The sequence below is a fragment of the Protopterus annectens genome, chromosome 2.part0 (genome assembly GCF_019279795.1).
Source record: "Protopterus annectens isolate FY-2018-M chromosome 2.part0, PAN1.0, whole genome shotgun sequence".
Lineage (NCBI taxonomy): Eukaryota > Metazoa > Chordata > Ceratodontiformes > Protopteridae > Protopterus > Protopterus annectens.
Window position 1 is genome coordinate 1,306,944,298 of NC_056728.1, and position 12,160 is coordinate 1,306,956,457.

Here is a 12,160-nt window from a genome sequence, read left to right on the forward strand (position 1 = left end):
GATAAACTCTATCTGCTGTGTTGGAAGTAACTGACACTTGTGAAAGTTGATTAATATGCCTAGATCCATAAGCATTGGAGTATAATGTCCAGGTGACGTACCAAAAGATGCTTGGATGTAGCAGTTAGGAGCCTACTGTCTAGGTAGGGGCAAACTTGTATTCCAAGCATAAGCAGATGTTTTGCCACCACTGTCATTACCTTGGTGAACACCCTGGTGGCTGTTTAGGTATGGGCAAACTTGTATTCCAAGCATAAGCAGATGTTTTGCCACCACTGTCATTATCTTGGTGAACACCCTGGTGGCTGTAGTGACACTGAATGACAGGGCTCTGAACTGGAAATGATTGGCTCCCAGGCAAAAATGGAGACATCTCCTGGACTGCTACTCTATCGTCACATGATTATAAGCATCTTGGAGATGTACTGAGCACATCCAATCATCCTTCCTCAGAAGTGGCAGTATTGGCTGAGCAGTGACCATTCGGAATTTTGTCTGTTTTACAAACTGGTTGAGATAACTGAGATCCAAAAAGGGTCTTAGGTCCTCTGTTTTCTTTGGAATTAAAAAAAACCTTGAGTAGACTCCGGATCCTAAATGGTCATTGGGGACCAGTTGGATGACACTTTTTTCTAGCAACTTGGAAATTTCCATTATTGCTGTTCCCACTGACTGGGTGGAACATTGGGAATTATCTTTTTCTTTATAGAAAGACAAGAAAAGGGAATGGAATAGCATCTGGAAATTGTCTCTTGTTAATCTTAGCCAGGCTTGTGGGTGTAGAGGTAAGCATCCCCCTGACTACCTCCAGTGTGCAGCAGTCGGGCAAACTTTCAAGGATGCTGATAGCTCCTCCCAGTAAAGGGACTGTTGAAGCCCTGATTATGCAGTTAGCCTCTGCTTCTTGCGCAACGTCCATTAGGATTCCCTCTGCATCTGCCACATGCAGGTCTATCACTGGGAGACTCCTGATAAGGGCTCTGTGATTTGTGAAACCACATCTGTTTTCCACCGTCTGGTTCCTGGAATAGGATCCTTTCAGGGGTGGAAAAATGGATGCCTACTGTACAGACAGTCTTACCAACCTGTTGACTCCTAGTCAAGGTGTCCTTAATACTGGGCTGAAAAAAGTGTGGAGCTGTCGCAAGGGGCATTGATGAAGGATGTCTTAATGCTTTCCACAAAATCACAAAGAAGCATAAAGGCATGTCATCTAACTGTAAGGCCTGTGCCTGCTGCTCTGGCGGAGCTATAAGCGCTTTGGATATGAGACACATGGCTACATTAGAAGTTGACTGCTGAGTTGAAATCTGAGAGTCCATAGTATTTTGAACATCCACAGGCAAAACTCCAGATAAAGACTTGGAAATTTATTTTACTCAAGTCCCTCTATAATCTGATAACATTAGCAAGATAGTTCAGTGAACTGTGTGCAAAGGTCACTGATGAATATGTCCACTTCCCAAATCTGTCCAATGTCCTAGACGCCCTGTTAGGGGGATGGAGAGAGGAACTTTCTTCAGACAATTCCTTCTTTTTGGCCGATGCTACAACCAAGGCATCTACTGTGGGACCTTTACCCCAATGTTTCCTGTCCTTGGGAGCTTGCAAAATTCTGTCCATTTTTTGGGAATGGGCTCTGCCATGTCAGGGTCCTTCCAAACCCACTGCACCATAAGGTCAACCAGTGGCTCAAAGGGAGGTACCATCCAAGATGAAGTTCAGCCAGAACCTAAGGCTTCCAGAAATACAGATTCATCTGAAGAGGGATCTCCAGCGGACCATCCCCCTCTCTGTTTCATAAGTTCAAGAATTTCACCAAAAGTGATGTCCTCTGATGAAGACCTGGGTGAACCTGCTCCTTCATGTGAATCTGTATTCTCCATGATAGGCTCTGGGGAGGAGCCTATGTGCTTTTGCTTGCATGTATGTTTCCTGTAAATTGACTCTGTTGGGGAAACAAAAGGTTCAGGATTAGACTGGGAACTGAACTAAGACGTAATTCCAAAAGCCTGTGGTGTCAACATTCCCTGTCTGGCAGGATGATAGGAAAAAGGAGTTGCAGAATCCAGTTGGGATTTGGGTGGAACCAAGCTCGAAAAAGTGTCTTCTGTCTGTATAAACCCAACATCCTTTCAACTACCTCAAAGGTTGAAGCTGCCACTGTATCCAACGATCTCTCTGGATCTGAGGAAGAGAGAGGAACCCCGACTCCTGGCAAACCCCAGCTCCAAGGCAGACCTTGGATCTGAGCTGTCTAGTGCTGAGGCCCCCAAGGGAAGAGATATCTCTGAGAATCAAACTCACCCCCAGAGATGGGCACCAACACTGCAGTTCTGAGTCCCTTCCCAATCTGAAAGCATTGGAGTTGACAGAGATAGGGAAGCTGTTTGAGTTACGCCAAAGGAGGCACTTCAGAAAGGGTCAAATCCAATCAAAACCAAGGGATGGACCACAACAAGCAAAAGAAGTGGAGGGGAAGGATGGCCAATGGTTGGTACGGTCCCAGGGGATGGCACCAACAAAACCCCAAGTCAAACCTGTTTCCTCAAGAACCTTATTATTATCCTGTCAATAATATACTCTGTCAGGCTCCAAGATTATCCGGTAAATTAAGAATACCTGGAGTATCTTTTCTCCTGTAAGTCTAGAAAATGCAATCTGGGGCTCACCGGTTCCAGAGAAAACCGGAGCCAAGAGGAGGAGAATCGGGACAGTCAAGCTGTTGGTTCCAGTCTCCTAGCTGATTTCAGTGCAGGTCCGACTGCAATTGATGGATCCTTTTCTTTTTCTTTAAGTTTACCTTTATCCTTCTCTTTCTCCTTACCCCTGTCTATGGCCTTATCTGAAGAACAAGCCCTGTGTGGCTTCTTAGCAAGGGAGACAGAAGTAGAAGGCCCATAAAAAGAAGCCCCTGTCTGTGGACGGAGAAGTCCCTTCATCACCAATTTGTCACAGCGAGCTTGTAAAGCTCTAACATTAATGAAGGCACATGATGAGCATTGTGTGTCCAAATGGGCAAGGCCCATGCAATAAACACATAAGGTGTGAGGATCCTGAGGGGGCAATTTATGTCCACATTCTGAACATTTCTTAAAGGCTTGAGATTCATCCATGATGAAACCAGACGTTTAGTCGAAAATAACTATAGACACAAAATACCACAAGATGATATCAAATATTATACCCTAAATTCTAAACTCTCTAAACAGCAATAAATAATAACAAATAGCACTAAATGATAATAAACAGCAACAAACACTATCCTTAAACTATTTCAAAGAACACGCTAACACAATGAATGCCCTAAACCATTATAAACACACCATTAAACTAACTTATATCTATAAAAGATACTAAACTTTAGGGAGAAGAGTCTCCTGGTAAAAGAAGAGTAGAGTATAAAGGTAGTTAACTATGTTCTAAAATTTGAAAACTTTCTAAGGGATACAAGAGCCCTCGAGAACACGTCTGAAGACTTCAGGTGGCAAGCAAGATCTGGGGTACTGGAGTGTAATAGAGCGAATTATGAATAGGGAAAGAGTCAGAGTCCCAGAACCGAGGTAGCTTCCCATTCAGTGCCAACATCTGATCCAGTGGAAGCGACATCGCATACGTTGAATCGGATGAAAATAGACAACACTGGATGTACTGTTTTACAGATACACATATAAAGAGAAACAAAACAATTTCTATCACTCCTTGTGCATAGAAAATAGCTTAACCACCCCTGGTGACATCATTACATTCACAGAAAATATGAATAATGATGCAACTTCATGTAAACATGTACACTTATGTTAATCACTGAAAATACAAATGAAAGTTACAAACATTGCTTTCTTTTACTGAAAATCAATTTCTATGATTAGAAGTTGACAGCTTTCAAAATTTTGAAAAGTGGCATCATGGTGGCAGTGACTATTTAACAGCTAAAGCCTTGGTTTCTTTTGCAGATCTAACCCGACACAAATATAAGCATGGCTGAGGCATAGACTAGAACAAAAATAAACAAACCAACATAAACGAAACAAGTTATACAGCGACTGAGACTGCTTCACTCCAAGATGCCTTTTCACATCATGAAAGATACAGAAAGAAAGGATCAAATATATATTAATGTGGATTTCCAAAGGAAATTACTGTGCTGCATAAGTGTGCGACAGCAGTGATGCTTTATTTTGGGTGATTTCTCCTTACTTCATGTTTATGTGACCGTGGAGTTGGTTTATATAGTTGTGGGGATGGCTGGGGAAGGGAGCTTGCTTTGTTTCAAAAAAGCACATTTTACTTTTTTCATCAGGTTAAGTTTCCAATCAGTTCTGCTTAGCGGGTTGGTTCACTGTGAAGTTGCAACTCAAAAAGAGTCACAGTGGGATCTGTATTACTGTTAGTTATTCAAATAAATGTTAAAATGCATTGCTTTAAAATGTGCACAAACATTTTACATCCGTACAGGCTAACAATGGCAGTGAATCATAGTTATCATTTTAAAACAGCAGTCTACTGTACATTTTAAATACATTTCAGAAATGCATGCTGTTATTCATGAAAATAAAGACTGAGATAAATGTTTAGCAAATATATTCATATTTACTTATTATACAAGTAGCCATTGCATGTACACAATCCAGGCATTATACTGAGCATTATGAAAGCAATGAATACAAAAACTTGCATTCCTTGAGCACTAATGCATGTGTTATATAACATGAGACCTGCATAAAATCACGCTATAACTAAAGTGCATTGATACATATTCGATATACTACTGCAACGAAATTAGCAGAAAGCAGCTATCTGCACAACATACACATACACACATGCACACATGACAATGAGAAGAAAAAAAGAAAAACACTCCGCACAAACACTGTATAGTATGACATTGACAGCACTAATGCAGGTGCTACTAGAGATGCTCCATATCTGTAAATCTAACTCCTCACGCATTACCCGCTCGAAAGGCCTGAATCTAATATGCAACATCAACAAAACCTGCTGTAGAGACAGGTCTGTCTCCCAGAAGCTGCCCCATCTCTGGAATAGACATCCCATACATGTCAAACAGAGCACCTCGCTGACCCTCTTTAAGCACAACCTTGATGAGGAAACCATAAATTTGTCCCAGGGGTTCCACCTCATTGACAGGGGCGACAGGTGCTGACTGAGGTTTCTTTTTGGGGATAAACTCTTGGCTAGGCTTGTAAGGGCCCCTGGGCCATTAGCCTAGTAACCTCATATGAGCCTATGATCTGTAATGATAGTATCCTAGAAACAGTATGCACTGCAACAAATATGATGTTACTTCCACTTTTATAGCCAGAATATACGCAACCTGCTGCTGGGTTCCAAACTACTGGAATTTACAATCTTAAGACAAGTGTTAAGATATGACTTCAACATCATGTTGCATTTAATATGTATATTAATGCAATTAAAAGTTTACTGATCATGCTCTGATTGTGATGGGGTGGTGCCCTGTACAGAATTACCTTCATCGTCTTGAATGAATGCTTTGATAAGCATCGGTTCCTGAATGATTCTTAAATGGATAAAACAAGTAACTGGAGAATGAATGAATGCTTACGTTTTGGTTTGAAATAATGCTGTCCTATACCTAAACTGGGTATTATTGAGCAAGACAACAGTTTTTGTAATACTGATGCTGTTTTGGTTGGGATCTGATCTGCTGTCAAAGTAAAGCAGAAGAACATTACAAACTCAGTTATTGCTAGTGGATAATGAATTACAGTCACTATGTAGACATTTAGAGCAAAACCCTAGCTGCATCACCATACAAACATTTGTTTTGGGAGTTACTTTTCATACCTAGCTGTCCTGTGGTACCGCATATATTTTTTTGCTCCTTGCATATCCTTTTGTTTGCAGTGATATTTACTTCTTCCCAAGAAATGTCATCACCTGGACAGTTGACCAATTCTGGTAATACACTGTTAATAGGAAATGATATAGGTTAGTAAACTATTAGCCTTTTAAATAAACACAAATAGAAAATGTAGTTCCATGAATACTACTCACTGTAACAGTAGAGAATTGACATTACATCTCTGCAGTCCATTTGTGTCTACAAGACTAGGAATCCTTGCTTGCCTGGCTTTAGAACTTTCCTAGAAATGGATATCAGTTCCTCCCATGAAGCACTCACCGGCTGTCCAGAGTGCTAGTCATAAGCCTGAGAGTTAAGCCTAGCAGCCATACTAAAAGGGAGAGTTCCAAAACTTGGATTTCTGAAGACACGGCCCAGAAATAATATCATGAACATATACAAGGTAGATAAATAATGTAGCATCCTCTTACTCACAAGCATAGCATGGAATGCAAGACCATCTCTGCCACCATCATCATCTTCAAAGGAAGGACACACAAAAACTGTTTCTCTCAAATGTCATATTGGCAGGTTACTACATATCCAAGCTATGTGATATTCAACACTAGTTGCCATACACTACATAAACAACAAAACTACCCATCATGTAAACAGCTTTTCTAGAAGATGGCTATTTACTATTATCAGCCCTAATCCTATGATGTGACTCATGCCATCATTCACAACACAACACGACAGTAGGATAATAAAACAAACATCCACATCTATCCAAACTTCTAACCATAAAATCTGGATATGGCACCTATGAGAACAACCTAAAGCAACTTTTATAACTACAGAGGCATGGAGGGAGGGCACTAACAATGCGTAGTCAGAGTTGCACAAAGCGACTGTTAAATTAAGTACAGCTCACACAATTCTATTATACTATTTACATTAGATGTTGTATAACGGTTCAGTCCACATTCAGAGACGGACCACTTTTTGTGAAACCAACTTCATATTATATTAAATTAACAGTTCTGTATAAAGTGATGGTAAGCCCCCTCACCAGACCTCTCAACTGTCCCTGTTTTAGAGGAATGTTCCTATTTTTAGGCATGATTTACTCCATGCACACCATGTACATACTTTTTGGAGGTATGTCTCTATTTTTAGGCTTGATTTACCCCTTCACAAAGTTTTCTGAGTCTCCTCATTATATGTGATTTTTGAAGTTGTCTAATACACAGAAAACCACATCACATAATCAACATAGGTTCATAGGTAGGCACTAGGCTATCTGCCTGAAGGCATTTATAAGCCTAGCCAGAATATGCTGGCTTTCGCCGCCCCCTTAGATTAGTTCTCTGTGCCTCTGTCCAGCAGAGCCACTGAAGTGATCCCCCATCCACTCGTCAAGGTTTCTCTTGAAGAGTGTTAGTGAGGAGTTCTGCCTAATGTAGACTGGAATCTTGTTCCAAAGCATGGGAAGTCTCTGGGACAGGAATCTATCCCTCCAGCACGTCCTACTTATTGTTGTGGTGAGGTTTAGATCCCTAGAGTGTGTGGCTCGAGGGGATATGGTTTTCTTTAGGTGGAGCATATCCATCAATTCTGGGTTGGACATGGCTTTGTATGTCGGGCAGAGATCACCTCTGAGTAGGCGGTATGCAACCGAGTACAGATGGAGTTTCTTCAGTCGAGCTGCATAGGGCATCTGTTTGAGGCCAGTGATCCTCTTGGTGAGGTACTTCTGTGGTCTTTCCAGCTGTTGCAGGTGTCTTGTAAGGTACATCCCAAATTGGGCGTTGTACTCTATGATAGGTCTGATGAGTGATGAGTAGAGGAGCACAATGACCTCTTTTCATCTGGATGCATACCCTTTTGTGATTAGGTGGACCACATAGAAGGATTTTCTAACCACTTTGGCAATGTGATTATCAAAGGAGAGATTACTATCTACCTGGGTCCCCAGATCCCTTATTACATCTTCCGTATTTAGGGGACTACCACCTCTGTGGTAGTTTGTGGGTACTTTGTTTTTTCCAAAGGGGATGACTATGCACTTTTTGGCATTTAGCTTGAGGCCATGATTTTGACACCAGATATCCGTCTCAGTGAGACCCTTTTGGAGGATGTCTGTGTCAGTCGGAGAGTCATTTATAGCTCCTAGTTTGCAGTCGTCTGCGAACTTGGTCAGCCATAGTCATCTTGTGCTTGCCTGTACCTCTGAGAAGTATATGCCGAACAGGAGGGGTCCTAGAACTGAGCCCTGGGGAACATCACTTGTATCCAGTTTAGAGTCGGACCTAGCTCATGCAACTCTCACCCTGTGGGTTCTGTCCGTCAGCCAGTTGGCAACCCATCTTGTGACGTAGGGGTTTATATTCAGGCTGGTGAGCTTGTCTATAATATCAGAATGGGGAATGGTGTTGAAGGCCTTTGCGAGGTCTGGATAGGCTGTGTGTACACCTTTCCCTTGTCTGTAGCCTTGGTAACTGTCTCAAAGAAGTCCACCAGGTTTAGGAGGCATGATCTGCCCTTAACAAAGCCAAACTGGGTAGGGTCCAGTGTTTGGAGGTTCCCAATGTTTCTGTTAATGAGTTCCATGATGAAGTGCTCCACAGCCTTGCAGACCAAGCTAGTCAGGCTTATAGGGTGATAGTTCCCAGGGTCTGTTGTGGCTCCACCTTTGTGGAGCGGAATAACCATTGCTGTGCTCCACTCTATGGGCACATAGCCTGTGGAAAGGCTGAGTTTGAACAGTGTGTTTAGGTGAGGGGTTTGTTTGTCTTTGAGCTCGTGTAGGATGCAGCCTGGGACACCGTCCGGTCCCATTGATGCTGTGTTTTTGGCTTTGGAGAGGGCTGTTTTAACCTGAGTGTCTGTGATTTCAGGGGCTCTACATTCTTCTGGTATGGTTATGGGCCCTTTTGGGGGTGAGAGGAGGGTGAAGTTTGCACTGAACCTGTCTGCCAGGATGTTGGCGATATTGGTCGGTTCAGTGTATTTTATGCCATTCTGCACTAACTCCAAGCAGATCTGAGCATTGCCACTTAGATTCTTGATATAGCTAAAGAATGCCTTGTGGTTATCTTTGGAGTCCTTGGCAATTTTTCTTTCGAAGCTCGCCTTGGATGATTTTATGAGGGATCCTAGTTTCTTGCTGATACTGATCAGGGATGTCTTCCCTTCTTGGGATTTTACTCTTTTCTGTACTATTTTCCTCCTTCTATTGTATAGCTTGCTTATGGCAGGGATCCACCAGACTGGTTTCCTTTTCTTGCAGGAGTGAGTCTTGGTTTTGCTTGGGATAGTACAATCCATGCATTCTTGTAGGTGCCCATAGAATGCATTAGTAAAGGTTTTTGCAGCTTGGACAGTGTTATCCTTTAGCATGGGGGTTTTGAAACTTTCCACCTTCGTCTTAAGTAACGTTAAGTTTGCTTTTGAAAAGTTTTTCACGGTGGTTTCCTTGTCCAGGGGTGGGGGCAGAATGTGGATATCCAGAGTGATTAGTTTATGGTCAGACCTAACCAGCGAGGGGCTGACCTCCAGTGTGGAACAAAGGTCGCCCATGTTGGTGATGACCAGGTCCAATATGTTATCACCTCTGGTGGGAGTGTTGACTAGTTGATCCAGGGCGTTTGAGTTTATAAATTCTAGGAAATGTTGGGCAAGGGAGTTAGTACTTGAGTAGTTTTCCCAGTTAATATCTGGGTAATTGAAATCACCCAGTATTAGGGTGTTTGGTAGGACCTTTATGTTTCCCAGTGTTTCCAGAAATTTGGAATGGGGATCCTGGGACATGTTGGGTGATCTGTAGCAAGCTACAATTTGAATTGCAGTTTTGCCCGTTGTTAGTTGCGCATGGATGATTTCTGAAGCATCGTGCTGTGCCAATAACCTGTAGGTGTGGGTATCCTTGATGAATATGGATACGCCCCCGCCTTTTGTATATCGGTCCGGGTTCTGTGGCTGAAATGTATGGTATGAGTTGTAGCCTGGTACTGCTGAGGTGTTCTCTGGAGCCTTAAACCAGGTTTCTGTACCTGCACATATATCAATTTTCTCCATACTAAGGAGTGCCTCGAGTGCGCGCATTTTGAGATTTAGACTTCTGGCAGTGAGTAGCACTACCCTCAGTTTTTTGTTACTTGTGCTATTTATGGCAGTGGGTTTGTCTTTTGAGCCATGCCTAAAAAAGGCACTATGGGGTGGCAAGAGCCTTGGTTAGTATTTGAAAGCCTAAGGGTGACAGGTGCAAGCCGTCTCTAGTGAAGCATGTTCTAGCGAGGCTTGTTGAGCATGTCATCCCAGGTGGACAGACACTTGATCCCCGTTGAATGACACCAGAAACTTAGCCAATTGTTGAAACTGATCATTTTTTTCTTTATACCGTGTTATCATTCTTGGTGAGGGCATTATGCTACTCAGGGTCAGGGTCATACTGGCCAGGGCTACGTGATCAGATAGCTCTTCCATGTCTATTTTCATGTAGTCCAGGGAGGTACGGCTCAGGTCATTCACACCAACATGGACAATGACAGAGTCGTATTTGTACTTGTTCTGGAGTGACCTCAGTGCTTGTGTTATGTGGTGGATCCTGGCACCCGACAGGCAGTTAACAGTAACCTACTCCTTATTCAGCCTAGTGAGTGGGATGTCAGTGTGCCTGACTATAGAGTCACCTATTACCAGTGTGTTGGGTATGTTATTTTGCCTTAAGGGCTGTGATTGCATGGCACACTGGTTTTGTAAAGTATGTGTTTCATGGTTTGTGTTGGAGGGGTGGAGGTTGCTTGGATGTCTGCTTTTGAGGTCTCTGTTGCTTTTGCATTTTTTTATTTAGAGCCTCTGAGTATGTTTTCATGCACTTATGTGTGTTTTTTGCCGGTGCTGGTTTAATGGGTCTATGTGAGACTGGTGGTGTGATGCAAGTTATTTCCCTTCTCCTCTTGACTGTCTGATCCAGTCTTGGGTTGAGAGAGCTTAACCTCCAGTTTGGCTGTATAACTGCATCTCTCGCATGTATTAGTGTTTGGTGGTAGGAGGTGAGGGTTGTCTGTGTACATGAGGCAGTTGTAACATTGCCTCAAAATGCCCAGATTCACAAGTTGGACTGGAGAGTACACCTGAAACTGCCCTTTGGACATGCCTGGATAGGTACACTGAACTGGTAAGGTCGAATAGAGAGCCTTGTCCTTCTGTACAGTATGGGGGGGGGGGGTCTACTGCTAGGGTTTAAAAATGCTTGCTATGCGTTTTGAGCAAGTGCCAGGCTGAGAAATGAATGGCTTGAGTGCTTAAGTTGAAAGTTAGTCGAGTTCCAAGGGAAAAATTGAAGAGGAGACTTTGTGGAGCCAGGAATAGTTATACCCTAGCTAACCGGCACTGCCCGGCTCACAAAACTGGGTAAATGCGGTATTTAATAGCAGGGAAATGAAAGAGATAGAAATTAGCCCAAAATGGCCAATAAACTACTAATTTCTGGGCTGAAACCACTCCTCCAGTAGTTGAACCAATAACTTAAAGAAAGAGGGCATACATCTCCATTTTTCAGAGGCAAAAATAAATGACCTTGTATGGTAGAATTTTACAATAAAGTTAATTAAAGTCTACAGATTTTACACTGTCTCTTCCATAATGTGTTTATGTTCTCCCATCATTTTTATCACTCTCTGTTTTTTAAACATGCCTTTTTAAATAGTATTCCACATTCCTACTGGAAGAGAAAAGAATTATGTGCTATTTGGTATTCATATTGTATACTAATTAGATGTTGAATGAAGATGAGCCTGTGAATGCTGCATACAATTGCCTTCTGGCAGAGTTGTAGCTAGGTCATTTGTCATTCTAGGCAGTCCCCCCACCACCACCCACTGGAGTTAAGGAGCCAACAATTAAAGTCCAGTGTTAAGAGCAAAGGCAAAAAAAGGCTCTTTTCACTATCAAACACCCTTTAGCAAGCACATCTTTTAAGCATCAGAGATTTCAAGCATGGATTGATTAACGAACATTAGTGCATTTTTTCTGCAGAGCTGTTTAGGACACTATTGAACTTTACTCCATTGGGGGAAGGTGGGCACTAGACTAGAATATAGAAAACTGCATTGGCAGTTGAGATTAAATGCCACTAACCCCAGATGTCCATTGCCCCTGTATTATATAACTAACAGCAGTGAAATTGTAAACTTAAGCCAGTGAGATCCCTGATTTTGTATTCATTTTAATTGTATTTATGCACATTTTTACTGTAACATTTTAAACAGATTATTCCAATTTGTTTTTGTTTACTGTTACTTCTTTAATAATCCCATCTTTACT

The 12,160-nt window shown here is 42.2% G+C and overlaps 1 protein-coding gene across 2 annotated transcripts in view; it reads right to left on the reverse strand.

The window, feature by feature from the left end:
* Window positions 1-12,160, reverse strand: part of ATRAID (all-trans retinoic acid induced differentiation factor) — a 425,080-nt gene that overhangs the window by 97,480 nt on the left and 315,440 nt on the right. For both annotated transcript variants that reach the window (XM_044061492.1, XM_044061491.1), the window contains exon 5: window positions 5,833-5,954. In XM_044061492.1, the coding sequence (XP_043917427.1) occupies window positions 5,833-5,954 (122 nt within the window). The remainder of the gene's footprint in view (window positions 1-5,832; window positions 5,955-12,160) is intronic.